At 39.1% G+C, this 13,860-nt stretch overlaps 1 protein-coding gene across 4 annotated transcripts in view; it reads left to right on the top strand.

Moving 5' to 3' along the window:
• Positions 1-13,860, top strand: part of pkp4 (plakophilin 4) — a 142,602-nt gene that overhangs the window by 19,786 nt on the left and 108,956 nt on the right. For all 4 annotated transcript variants that reach the window (XM_041807007.1, XM_041807004.1, XM_041807008.1 and 1 more), the window contains exon 2: positions 11,220-11,353. In XM_041807007.1, coding sequence (XP_041662941.1) covers positions 11,225-11,353 — 129 coding nt within the window. In that variant the 5' untranslated portion in view covers positions 11,220-11,224. The remainder of the gene's footprint in view (positions 1-11,219; positions 11,354-13,860) is intronic.

Raw genomic sequence — 13,860 nt, 5'->3', positions numbered from 1 at the left:
GTGGCATTAAAGGAGAGATCATTTCTTACTGTGTTGGGTTCTTAAATGTAAGACATGAGGTGATTCTATATAACAGTGGTTCTCAACCTTTTCAGCCCGATACCCCCAAAATGAAGGTGCCAAAGACCGGGGACCCCCGCTGTATCTTACAATCACGAATAGTTATGTGCAGACAAGGCCATCCATAAAGGGGGATAAATGGGAGAGCTTTCTAGTGCTGAGCCAAACTGGGGGCCCATGGAGGTCAGCAAAACCATGGTCCATTGTAAAGTTAAGCTTTGATATCCATATTTCATGGTTAACCTTAAAACATAACCACTCTTATAAAAAAAACAAATATCTTTTTTTAGTCATTGGTGTAGTAAATAACCTTCTTAAAAACTAAATCCCTTAAAATGGTTTAAAAATTGCTACATTGGGTTAATAATAGCACAAAAAGGTGGAAAAGGTGGTGTAATTTTATTTTAAAAGTAGCAAAATGGGTTATAAATGGCAAAAATTAGATTAAAATGGCAAAAATGGGCATTAAGAGTGGTCAAAGGGAGTTAAAAAGTGGCTGGAAGGGCTTTAAATTGGCAAAAATGGGTGAAAATTTGGTGAAATGGGGTGAAAAATTGATATAAGCTGGCAAAAAAGGGTTAACTGAGAAATAAAAAATAGGAAGATATTGCCAGAACTTGGTTAAACTAGCAAAAACAGGTGTATCAAATGGTGAAATGTGATTAAAATGGGAAAAAATGGACATAAAAAGTGATTATAAGGGGTTAATAGTAGCAATAATAGGTCAACAGAGGCAACATTAGGCTTAAATTGGTTCAGAAGTGGCAAAAACAGGCAGAAAAAAAGTGGTGGAAAGAGTTCAAAACTGACAAAAATAGGTGTTAAATGCCAAAAATGTGTTAAAATTGGTGGAACAAAAACTAAAAAAAAAAGGGGTAGAAACTAGAGCTGGGTAATTAATCTAAAATTAAATAAAATCGTAATATGGCCTGCTGCAGTGTTCAAACCGCAGAAGGTGCAATATTTCGTTAACCTGAAATTTGTGTCAAAATACCAGTTTAGAACTGGATGTTATGCATCACATGCCATGCAATCATCCACAGACAGTTTTTTAGAATCGTCTACACAAATCCTACTTTTTTGTACGTCATTCTTATTAAATATAAGAATAATTATAACTCCCTTCAACACATCCAATTGCTATCCAATTTGCAATAGGAGTCAAAATCATCACAATTATTTTTCAAAAATTTTCAGCTCTGGTTTTATCTAATATTGTGTCGCTTATGATATAGAATGCTTTATTGCTTGTGTTTGTGGGTAAACATTAGAATGTAAGGAACTTAAGAAATAATCACATATCAAATTGCAATTGCAGTCCTGGTGGAAAAAAAATAGCAATTAGATTTATCGTTCCAAATCCTTCAGCCCTAGTAAAAACTTGACAAAATTTTTGTAGAATGGCAACCGTGTAATTTAGAAAATATTCTTAATTTTTTTAGGGCAACTGGAGACCACCTCTCAGTGTCTCACGACCCCCAAGGGGGTCCTGACCCAAAGGTTGAGAACCACTGCTGTAGAAGTCAGCAACTATTCAAGAGTCACTGTTGTGATGGTTTTTGCCTCACAAATGCTCCATCTTGATGGGTGCTCTCAAAGTTTGAACAAAACTGTAGAAAAAAAAGCATAATGGCAAGGAAAAAGAAATTAAAGCTTCATTACGTGCAGAAAGATTGAATCTGTTTCACAGCAGTAGCAGGATATAAACATCACCTCCACTCACTTCCTGCTGTCTTCACACATCACACACAGGTACTCTGATGTCTTGCAGAAACTTTTACTACAGGGCTGGCTAGAAAAACAAGTCTGAAGTTGGGTCACACAAAAAAATAGGTTGTTTTCTTTCAGTCGTAGAGTTCACCACTAAAAATTCCCAGAAATTTTTGAGTTTTGTGCAGAAATGAAAATAAATAACTACTAGAGAGACGCCTTCTCGGCTATAGCCTGACCTCATCCACCGTCAATCCCAGTGAAAATAAAAGAAAACATTTCTTTTGGCAGCAGGAAGACAACTCACTAATGCAGTTAAAGAAAATGTGCACTCTTGGCTTGACTTTTCCCTGAAAGATGTATTCCCTGACCTGCTCCCTGTAAACAATCTTCATGATACTTCCTGACCTGTTTTCCACCACGCTCCTGCATTCCTCTGTGAATGTAAATGCAGGCAGCATGACGTCTGATATTATTTTTGCTGTAGTGCGGTGCTCCAGGGGGAAGGTGACACAAGACACAGGTGGCTTTCAGAGGGATCAGCGAAGTGATGAATTCATGTCTGTGGAGGAAATTGATGCATGAGGCAGTCTTTGAATCTGGGACAGTGGAGCTGTCTGCTCCCTCTCAAGCAGCCTTTACATCCTCCTTTATTAAGATCTGACATTTTGACTGAACCAGTGAGATTTCAAAAAAACCTTCACACTTCAGCTTCCATTTTCCTTTTCCCACCTTTTAAAGAGGGAGAGTCAGGAAAAGCTGGGTTGTGTAAGAAGCTCTGAGGAGTGGCTGGAGTCTGAGGTCAGTAGATCAGATCACATGATGCAGTGAGTCAGGGTGGGGTCAGACTAATGCTGTGTCTTGGCAGAGTAGGAGACATTGGGGCTTTAGAGAGGAGCTTAAGATCAGACTGGAGAGTGTCTGTTAAGAGATGCTTATTATTCCTTGTCCAAAAGTCAGACAAATTTGTCACCAAAGGAAAAACTGTTTAAAGCAGTCATTATTTTTGTTTTGTGGAGAATTACAAACTGGCATTTGGAATAAACAGAAAGGAGGAAAACACTTATTTTAAATTACATAATAAATCCCAAAAAAGTTCCAAAATAAACACAAACTTTGAAAGCCCATTGAGGAATGTGGTTTGTGCTGATTTTGAAAACCCTTCTGATTTTGTCCAATGCATGTGTAAGTAGTGTCTAATCCTGCTTCCTTTTTACTAGGGATGATCCTCACTACTTATTTCCTACTCAGTTTAACAGACTGGCTATTTTAAACTTAAGAAACAGACAAAAGTTAGTCACAGTCACAATTTATTTATAATGGCTGAACACAGAATCACAGCTTGACTGGATAAATATCATTCTGGTTTGCTGAGTAACATTAGCAGTGCTAATACTCGGGAAAGATTTTCCCAAGATGAGATTTCGATGGAGCAAACTGATGAGGTCATCTCAATAGTATCTCCTAACTGGTTCGTGGTTTGTCTGTGCTGCCAGCAAAGCAGAACAGACCGCCCCCATAAGGCCTTTTAGCCATTTAGTAACACAGTAATCAAACACTTACAACAGATACGTCCTGCTCTATCTTTCACTGCTGCTGCTGGTTTTCTTCCTCCTCTCTCTCCAAACTATCAGGATCAGACTCTGGGTCTAACATGTACGGACGTATATCAAAATTCGCCATATTTTACTCAGTTGGACCGGTTCATTCAAAGTTTACAACTGCTAGCATAGCAACATAGCCACATTGGAGGGGGTGGGCACAAAACATTGAATCCTGCCAGCAGCCAGCCTCCAGAAAATTGGCCAATCGGAGGAAAGCAGGTCCGTGGGGGGGGGTTAAAGAGACAGCAGAGAAAACGAAGCGTTTCAGACGGAGGTTAAAATAAGGGTTTTTCAGGGTGCCAGTGTGAGAAACATGAGGAGTGTTTTGAGCTGTAAACCATGTAAAGCTACTACGTGGGTAACAGAGAGATGATGTAAAGCCTTGAAAAAAGGCATAATACCCCCACTTTAAATGATTAAATCCACACCAGTAAACCCAATATTGAATGTCTTTTATCCATTTTAATCCAGTTATGATCATTTATTACCTCTAGCTCGAATGCTAGAATGCTAACCACCATATTGGTTACTAGGGATGAGAATCACTAGTGGCCCCATGATATGATATCATGATACTTGGGTCACAATTCGATATTATCGCAATTTTTAACATTTTGCAATACAGTGTGTATTGCAACTTACCCATTTTTTTCAACTGTTTAGCTGATTTAGCATTAGTCATGCCCTCATGTTTGTCGTATTTCCGCAGTATTTTATTTTCACGTTGCACTTCTTGCAAACCTGATGTGTCATGTCCATCTCATTCATGCCCTGCTTGCATTCTTATGTCCTTCCCCTGGTGCTGCCATGTTTGTTGTACTAACTTTCTCCTGCTCTATGACAGTCACCTCTGCCGACCTCACTGGACAAACAATTAATTTTTTTATTTTTTATTTTTTTAACATTATCATAGACTTCAGTTCATATTAGCATTTAATTTGAAAAAATCGATTCTTGGTGGATGAGACGATACAATATATAACCAGACAAAATATCGTGATACTATGCTGTATTTATTTTTTCTCCTATCCTTATTCAGCTAGTGTTTTGACATATTTCAAGTGAAAGCAATATTGCAATATCTGCAATTTGTGAATTGTAGCATGCAATATTGCAGTTGAATCTCATTTGCGATTAATTTCCCAGCCCTAATAAAAGTGAAGAAAATGGGATTTTTTGTAGACTATTCTAAAAATGGCACTTCAGTGATCGCATAATTATGCAATGCATCTCATCTCTGCTGCAAAAAAAGTTTTAGGCTGGTTTTGACATAAATTTCATGTTAAAAAATATTGCACCTTCTGCGATTTGAAAATTGCAGCAGGCCATATTGTCATTTAATCTAATTTTTGATGAATTTCCCAGCCCTAGTCAAGACTATAGTTGGAGTGTTCAGAGTAATTTCATACCTTCACCACTCTGATCAATTAATACACACGAAAAATAAAACCACACAAACATGATACCTGTTTACATTTCCACTTAATTCTCTAAATCCTCAGGACAAACATTTCATCCTTCAGTCCTGTTATTTGTTGTCTAACACGTCCTCCTTCTCTGCTACTTGTGTTTAAAATTATCCATGCTTACTCAGTTGTGTCACCAGCTTCATTCAAAGATCTATTCATGCAGTCTTATACTGGGCGTTTATGTTCTGCTTAGTCAGGAGAAATGGCCATAATGGTAATAATTAGACACTGGTTTGACTCTTTGTTTAGACCAGAGTGAGGTCATCTTTACTCTGTGGGAACTACTCACTCTGGACCTCGGGCATTGACCTAATGACAGTCTCACAAACTGCACAGACCTTGTTTGACTACTTAGCTTGTCCTGAGCGCTGCATGCTCCAAACTGTGTCAGGCCCTCACATACCAAAGTTGTTAACAGAAGGAAGTTGAGTGAGTTTATTTTTCTCCTCAGTATTTGGAGGGAAATGCAAAGAGAAATGCTGAAGAACCAGTCAGCTGTGAGGACTTTGGTTTGTTGGGCATAGCACTATCATCTTCAGTTCAACCTCGCAGCTACTGAGGAGACCAGGCAAACCTTAGCAGGGCCAAAGCATTCAGTCCTGGACCAGAATTAATGGGGAACTTTAGAGGTAGGTTCAGATAGGTTTCTTTGCCTGGTGGTGCCTACAATAGGGTTCACTTTCCTTTTTGTGTGTTGTTTTTTCTGTGGTCCCATTTCCTACAGTCTGCTTAGTGTGCACTTTCCTACACTCGAGTTTATACTGCTGAGATTGATTCACATGGACAGATTATATACACAGATTTTGTTCTAGGCGTGAGGAATTTCCTCTTTTTGACATGCCAGTAAGCCACTTTTTAAGGGGATTGTGTTTTATCAAATAGAGAACGCCATGATAAGCTCGGTTTCATTACTAAATCTTTTTTAATTTGAATTGAGATTACCGCAATAGAACCCAGCTTCCATCGCTTGACACTCTTTGTCCTTCTTTAAGAGGAAAAAGGAGGAAGGATTTGTGCTACCCGACCGGGTTGGCAACTTCTGTCAGATTCAGAAAAACGGCTCGAGGTCAGCCCTGTCTGGGTTGTTTCCCTCTGTGTTTGTGCACGAGTCATGGAGGAGGAGTTCTGTCAAATTCAAACAGCTTCCCCATTTCCTGTTGCTGTGTTTTTCTGTAAATCAAATGCCATGTTCCTGATTCAGAGGGCTGTTACGCAGGCGGGAGAGAATCAGGGTGGTGTGTTGCAACATTATGAATGAGCAGGAAAGGAATTCTGGAGACTGACAGGGAGATACATGGCATATCCTGTGTGAACTAACATACTTTGTAGTAGTAAAAACCTTATCTGTCATTTAACACCAGCACTGGCACATGGCTCTGGTAAAGCTCAGACACCTTGAAATGCCTTTGCTGCCTTGGTGACAGACTCCCAGAATACCTCAGGGTCTCATATCTTCCAAATGCCTGGGGGACCTCCCGTGTATTTCTTGCCCTCTCTCTGATGCCTCATCCCTGGCCAGAAACTTTTATGTTCTTACTGTAAACGCACGGCCAGCTCACTCAAACTGGCTGTCAGCCGGAGCTAAATGACTCCTTACTGGTGTGTTTCTGTCTGACTCTGTGACCATTTAACCCTTTTTAAAGCATGTCTGCCTGCACTAAATTGACTCATTCAGCCCTGCTACTGTGTATAACGTCTTCCAGTCTCCCTCAGGCTGCTGTTTTAAATGAAGAATACTACAACAGCTGCTTTAATGTTCTAACAGCAGGACTATTAAAAAAAAATACCATATGGAAATTTCATGCTATTGTTCCTCTACGTATTCACATTTTTGTGAAATTGCTGCATCATCACGACACAAGTTCCATCTGGTTTAGTGTAGCAAATCATACAGGTCAGTGTAGATTTAGTTTGTCAAAATTGTTGATAATCGGATACTGTTGATATAGTGACATAAACTCCTGTCTGCTTATGAGGACGTCCTCTTTTCTTTTTCAAAAACGACTTGTTCAATTAAAATAAAGTGGGTTTTTTTCTTATTGGGGCCTTTTGAACCCAGATAATTTGGAGAAATCAAAAATGGACATCAAAGAAAAGCGAGGGCAGGGATGTCCAAACTATGGTCTGGGGGCTAAATGTGGCCCATTTCTGTTTGGCCCTCAGCAATATTCTATAAAAAAATGAAATATGGCCCATATCAGAATGTAAAACTTGTGCTTAACTGTATTGTATCAGTTAGTTTCAGCACAGGGTGGTGCTGCCGTGCTAATTCTGTAGACAAACATTTTGTCAAGTCAGATATACTGTTAACATTATCATGTTAATGCTTGTGATTAATCTTGAAACCTTAACACGTTATAAAAATTAACGCAAGGAGACAGGAGACAGACCCAGGTCTGCTTAATGGCAGTTTTCTTTTTAAAAAGCTGGAGAATTTTAAGTTTTAAGTTCCACCTTCAGGCAAAGCACATTTTTGCTAATGTTAGCAAAGACGCTAACAACAACATACCACTCTGTTCAGCTGCTTGAGGACAGTTTTCTTCTTCAGCTGTTCAGATAAATGCTGAAAAGTGCTCCAAAACCTTGAGACAGTCCTGTTTGTTAACAATATTAATCCAGTGCAGAAATCCACGGTGGATGAAGTTAATTAGTGAACTTCACGAGCTGAAGACAGAAAATATGATGCGTTCAGGTAACCTCAGTAAATTAGACAACTGTATGCTTTATGTTATGATGCAGTCAAATGTCACATAAAAATGGGAAAATGTAGTTTTTGATGATAAACTTCAATAAATACAGTGTGAATGTGTGTTTGTATTTGAGGGATATAAAATAGATGTGACAGACTGAATCATAGCTTTTGAAGTCAAGCTCTACTCAGCTAAGACCACTTGGAGTTTAATATTTTGCCCTTGTTTTGTCTTTCCACCAAACTATAGAAAGTATTGATAGTGTTATGGATAAGGACTCAGATCAGTACTTTAATGTTCTGTACATAGAGTTAAAAGAATAAAAACACTTGTCAATAACAACCTTTAAAAATCTAAAAACTTAAAAATAACTTAAACTATAAAAAATGCAGTGATTAATCATGATTAATCACAGCACAGTGATGTGATTAACTTGATTTTTTAAATCAGCACTAGTTTTTTGTGACTAAATTAGGACAACAATATAAATTGTAAGCATATTGCCAACCAAAATAATAACAATAACTTGATTTACAACCCCATGATGGATTACCGCAGCAAACAGCAATACCAGTGGCAGGGGCAGTGATAGCTGGGGCCAACCAGGGCCCCCTGAAATCTGACTAACCCCCCAAAATGCCTTGTCAGCCATTTAACTAGCCATTTAAGCATATCCATTCACGAGCATATCTTTTAAAGATGTAGGCTATTTGTGTGCCTTTATTTGCCTTATGTGACCTAAAAGCTAGGCTATCTGTGCTCCACTAAGCATAGTTACATTGGTGTTGGCGAGGTATATGAAAATGGACCCACCATCGTCAGTGGAAAACGTTTAGACGCCCCTGAGCTAGGATGTGAAGGCAAAGTGAAAGAGTTTGTTTGCTGCTCTTTGTAGATACAAAAAACCATTAAGTTTTAGGAGTTTTATTGCTGTGGTATCAAAACTGGTGTAAATGGCGTTTGAATTTTTAAAGTATCACGCAAGTTTAAGATCCTGGCTTGTGACCCTAGTCAAGATTAATGTGTGGAAACCAACTGGTTAAATATGTGTTTGTATAGTATCCTGGATTAATAGAGCCAGTGCATCTCTAAGGCAATAAAAGTCACAATAAAATCCTTGTTTCTCCAAACCCACATACCTTCCGTGTTATTAGACCCCCTTGCTTTGTTTTTTTGCTGCAGCCCTCGAGCCGTGAGCCTGCGATCACAGCCTGTCTGGCTGAACAGGCTTCTTCTAGTAAATATGGATCCACCTTCAGCAGTGCTCCCTTGATACTACCCCCCTGTCAACAGATATAATGAGGCCATAACTATTCGTTCTACTTTCTCATTTCAATCCCAGACAAGAGGCCAGAGAAAGAGAGAGAGACAGGAATGCCTTATCTCTTATGTCTGGCTTCAGACTTGTTTTGGGTTTTATTGTCTCTCAACTGCTCGGCCTGTTGTCTGCTGTAACCTCTTCACTGCATCTTACAAACTTGTTTATTTTTCACCTCTGCACACATAAGCTTGTTTTACAGGGCAGCTTGAGCATAACCTGGCATGCCAGATAAATTGTTTCAAATATCCACAGCATTGGACAAATCTTGCATCCATCGGAGTGATACCCCATACATGGTGTTTGGGAGGGGCTGAGCTGCTCCGAAAGAAAACTTAAAGGGTGATTGGATGGACATTCTGTCTTTCATATTCAATACAGGCCAATCAGAGAAAAAAAAACAGGATTTAGTAGGCCTGTGCATAGTGTGGGGTAGGGCTGAACGATTTGCAAAAATAATCTAACTGCGAACCCCCCCAAATTTGCAATTGCAATTTAATGTGCGATTATTAGGTTTCTCATCTTATGTATTTTTCAAAAAATTCAAGCAGTAAATCCTTCTATATTATAACTTACATTCAGTCCAGAACTCGGTCATCATATGTTTAAACCTTTTATTGCAAAATGGATATGCAGTTTTACTTGGCAGAGAAGGCGTATAACTAGCTTGAAACTATAAAGGAGGCGGCTGGGGTGGAGGGGGTGAAGTCTTGCCAGCAGCATGGTGCATCAGCATTGATGCAAGCAAGGTTTAGTGAGAAGTACCTCATATTTTAATGGACTGCTCTGTTGACAGTTGAATGTTTGCATAATGTGCATTAAATATCTGCTGCTGCAGAAACTAAATAAATCAAACTGGTAATTTGACACATTTCGAGTTAAAGAAATATTGCAACCTCTGCGATTTCTAAATTTGCAGCAGGCAAAAGTGCAATTTAATCTAATTTGCAATTAATTGCCCAGCCCTAGTGCAGGGCTGTGTTTTTTAGAGGAGCGTTAGCTGGAAACCCCATATGGATAGATACATTTATGACAATGTACATTAAAAACAGTGAAGTTATTTCAGAGGTAATTAATCCATAGTAGCATGAATCTAAGTAGACCAAGCGTTAAGCTATAAAGGAGGTGGCTGGGGTGGAGGAGGTGAACCTTTACCAGCAGCAGCTGCAGTGTGGCGCATCAGCATTAATGCAATTAGTGAGAAGTACTTCATATTTAAATGGACCGCTGTGTTGAAGAAAGAGCGGTGATTGGCTGTGGGAGCTGGGAGGCGATAATTGGTATCAGCTGGGTATCAGCTGATCATTGCTGGGGGTGTGACTTCTGTGAACTAACGATGAGCTTCATCAATATTAGATAGAATAAACTAGGGCAGAAAAATGAAAAAATATTTATAATTGCAATTTTTTTGGCTCATATTGCAAATTTGTTATCAATTGCTTTATTGTAGGGGATTATCATTTTTATATCACCTGGAGGAAATGAGGAGTTTTGTAAACCATCTTTAAAAAATGACACTTGAATATTTGCATTATGTGCATAAAATCTCTGCTGCTGCAAAAAATAAATGTATTAAACCGGTATTTTCTCACATTTCAAGTTAAAGTGATATTACAACTTCTGGGATTTGTAAATTGCAGCAGGCCATATTGTAATATAATCTAATTTGCGATTAATTACCCAGCCCTAGCATAGTGCAAGCTCGACAGGCAGCTGAAGCCAGTCTGTTCTTGCTCTTCTTTTAATAGAAGTTGTACAGTCCTGATAAAACCACCACAACAGCTGCAGCTACAATTGTTAAACCTCACCCCCTTATCTCCTCAAATGACCCTGATTGATCTGGTCGCTCTCTGACCAGGAGTGAGCCAATCAGCTTCAAGCTTTGCAAGATGGATCCACCCAATAACAGACATTGAGTCTAGCCAATCACTTAGCTTTATGTGGTTCACTTGAACATAGTTAGGTTTTCTCTTCTAGATATTCTGTGACTACACTGGATCATGGCAGTGTATTTTTATTCGACTGTATTAAAGGCAGAAATCAATATTTAACATGTGTTTTCTCAACCCATATGGCACTGCTAATTTCCACTGTCACAGACATAAAACACTGACAGTCTTTTCCTCTATGGGCCATATGGCTTGTGTGGGTGTGTGTTTGTGAATCGCTGGCGGTGGCGTATGACCATTGATAGTCACTTCTCTGAACCCACTCGCCTGTGTGTTTGGAGGAGTGGTTGACACAAGTGTGTGTTTAAGAGCAGAGTGTTTGCGCATGCAAGCACAAAGCCTGATAGGAGTGTACAAGATAGAGCCTATTTTTTCTAAGACAGCCTGTGCTGACCATGATCATGTGTTTGCTCACACAGGAGGAATGCCAGCTCCTGAGCAGAGCCCAGTGACGGAGGAGGGGCTTCTGCTGACCATCCGCGACAGATCAACTGGCCGCAAAATGGAGGCTGAAAACACCGCCAACAACATCCTGGCCTCGGTCAAAGAACAGGTAGACTGAATAAGAGCCTTGTTGATTCATGCTACAGGTCTTGTAGAACCACTGAAGCTTTTATGAATTTCCTGCCCTAAAATATCTAAGACATTGCCAAAAACTTCCAAGAGGATCTGGCTGTGAACCTCTATGGTGGGGCATTTTGAGCTCATCAGTTGCAGGCCTCTAAAATGGGGCGACCTGCCCTGTGGGGTGTGAAGCGGTGTTATATTACCCAAGCTGGAACCAGAATGACGTATATTTTCTGCTTACTGTCAAAGGTGTTGGTAAGTGGCTACTTTTCACAACAGCAATATTTTAATAAAAATCAAAAATTAACTGAGGTGGATAAATTTAGATTTCACGCCACAAACTAAGGAAAACCCAAAGAGGGTTACCCACAATTCTCACATAGGACGACTGCGCTGTGCACCAAAGCACCACAAGTTTGCCCCGACCGAAGGCGAGCGACCTCACCCACTGGAAGCATGTCGAGAGCACTGTGTCGTGGCCGGCAGCCCTGATCAGCAGGCAGAGATCATGGGAGAACTGCAAGTGCATGCAGGAATAGTATGACAGCAGTGGACTATTTTACCTTTTGGGGTTACTCGCTGCAGGATGAGACGTAATGTTGATATAGTGATGATTTATGGTCAGGAGTCCATGCATTGTGTTGTATTTTGAAAGAACCGGATATTCTACGCTTGGGACAGGGACTTCCTGTTTGGTGCTTTCTGATTGATGGGACATTTGGCAGCAGCCGGCCCTGGAAATAGACCTGCAGCGTATCTTGAACAAAGCAGAGCGGAGTGGCGCTCCAGGCACGCACCAGTGGCTGTGGAAATGCTCTGATAGACCAGATAGGGAGTGATGTGCTCCACAGTATGATTCGCTGGTGGTTCGTGGTGCAGTCGCTGTATGTGGAAATTGGAAGTGACCCTAAAGGTTAATGTTAAGGTAACGGTTTGGGGAGGGGGATGAAATTAGAAATAACACATAACAAACTAAGGAAAAATCCACATGGGTTAGTGCGTCACTCCCCGCCCCAAAGGTTGAAGACACCCCATTGTAGAGGTCTGCAACAAATGAGCCCACCATAGAGGTCTGCAGCCAGATGCCTCTCAAAATTTCTGTGAAAAAAAACAAAACAAAAAACAGAATGTCCTCAAATATACACCAAATGTCTCAGTAAGCTTCTCTCAAGAAGCTTTAAAATTAACAAAAATATTCACCAAAAAAAAAATTTAAAATTCTGAATATTTTAAAGCAAATTCTCCCTGAAGTTCTGTTAAAATTTTTAAAAAATTTTACGGGGTAAACTTTCTTTGGTTATTAATAAGACATTAGGATATCCAATCCCTGATGATGTAAAAATTCTGTATTTTGGTGTGATAAGAGATCATGTGATTATTAAGAGGGACTGGTATCCGTCTAAAATATTATTTGTAGCTTGTAAAAAGGTGATAACCAAGAACTGGTACAAACCTGATTCTCCAAGCCTTAAACAGTGGATGAATATAGTTAAAGAAATGTTTTTGATGGAAAAGATGACCATTAACCTAAAGTGTAAAGGAGCAGACTTTACAAAAAATATGGGAAAAATGGATCTCCTACACCACAATGGAAAAGGATGCTGCCTCCATGTTATTTCTGCTGGACTTTGAGAGACAAAAGAAACAAAACAAAATTTTGATACACTCCAGACACTGTTCTTTTTCTTTTTATACGTGTTTGTTTATGTGTATGTGTAAGTTTAAGTATACATGCAAGTACAGCTATGTATTTTTACATGTATACACATTTTTTTGTTCGTTAAAAAATACAAAAGAGCAATAAATAAAGAGTTTAAAAAAATACAAAACTTTATAAATAAATTCCCCCAAAAGTCGAAACATTTTCCTCACAAAAATCTAATCAAATTCCCTACCGAAATTTCAAGCCAAATTCCCAAAAAGTTACAAATAAATTCCTGAAATCCCATGAAAATACAGAAAAAAAACATATCTCTATAATATACAAACATATTTCCAAAAATTTTCAACATAATTTCTGAAAATTCTAAAGCAAATTTGCAGAATTACATAAACTTTTGTGGGAATTCTTGACAATTATTTTTAAAATTCTAGTGGCAGAATTTACTACTATGCTGTTGGAAAGTCAGAATGTTCCAGTGTCCTTAAATGTGCACATGAGGATAATGTCATCTTTATTTTTGTCATGAATGCAATCATGAAAAGTAATGAAGTAGTGACATGGGGGGGTCAAATTGCAAAGTATATCTGTGTCCGATGTTGCATTTATTTGATTATAATAGTGATATTTGGCCAGAATCAATTGTGTCTAAGTCAGGATGGTGATATTCCCATACCGGTACTTTTTCTTCGCCCAATGTACAGTGACATTTACAGAATGTTAAACGTGCTTGTGACTAACACTGATCTTAAATAAATCCACTGGCTGAAGTAGATTCATGTTTAACTGCACATAAATGACACACACCCTGTTTTGACAAACCGAAAGCTAAG

This window comes from Cheilinus undulatus, linkage group 15, assembly GCF_018320785.1.
Source record: "Cheilinus undulatus linkage group 15, ASM1832078v1, whole genome shotgun sequence".
Taxonomy (NCBI): domain Eukaryota; kingdom Metazoa; phylum Chordata; class Actinopteri; order Labriformes; family Labridae; genus Cheilinus; species Cheilinus undulatus.
The sequence above is the reverse complement of the archived record's forward strand: the minus strand, read 5'-3'. Positions and strand labels throughout refer to the sequence as shown.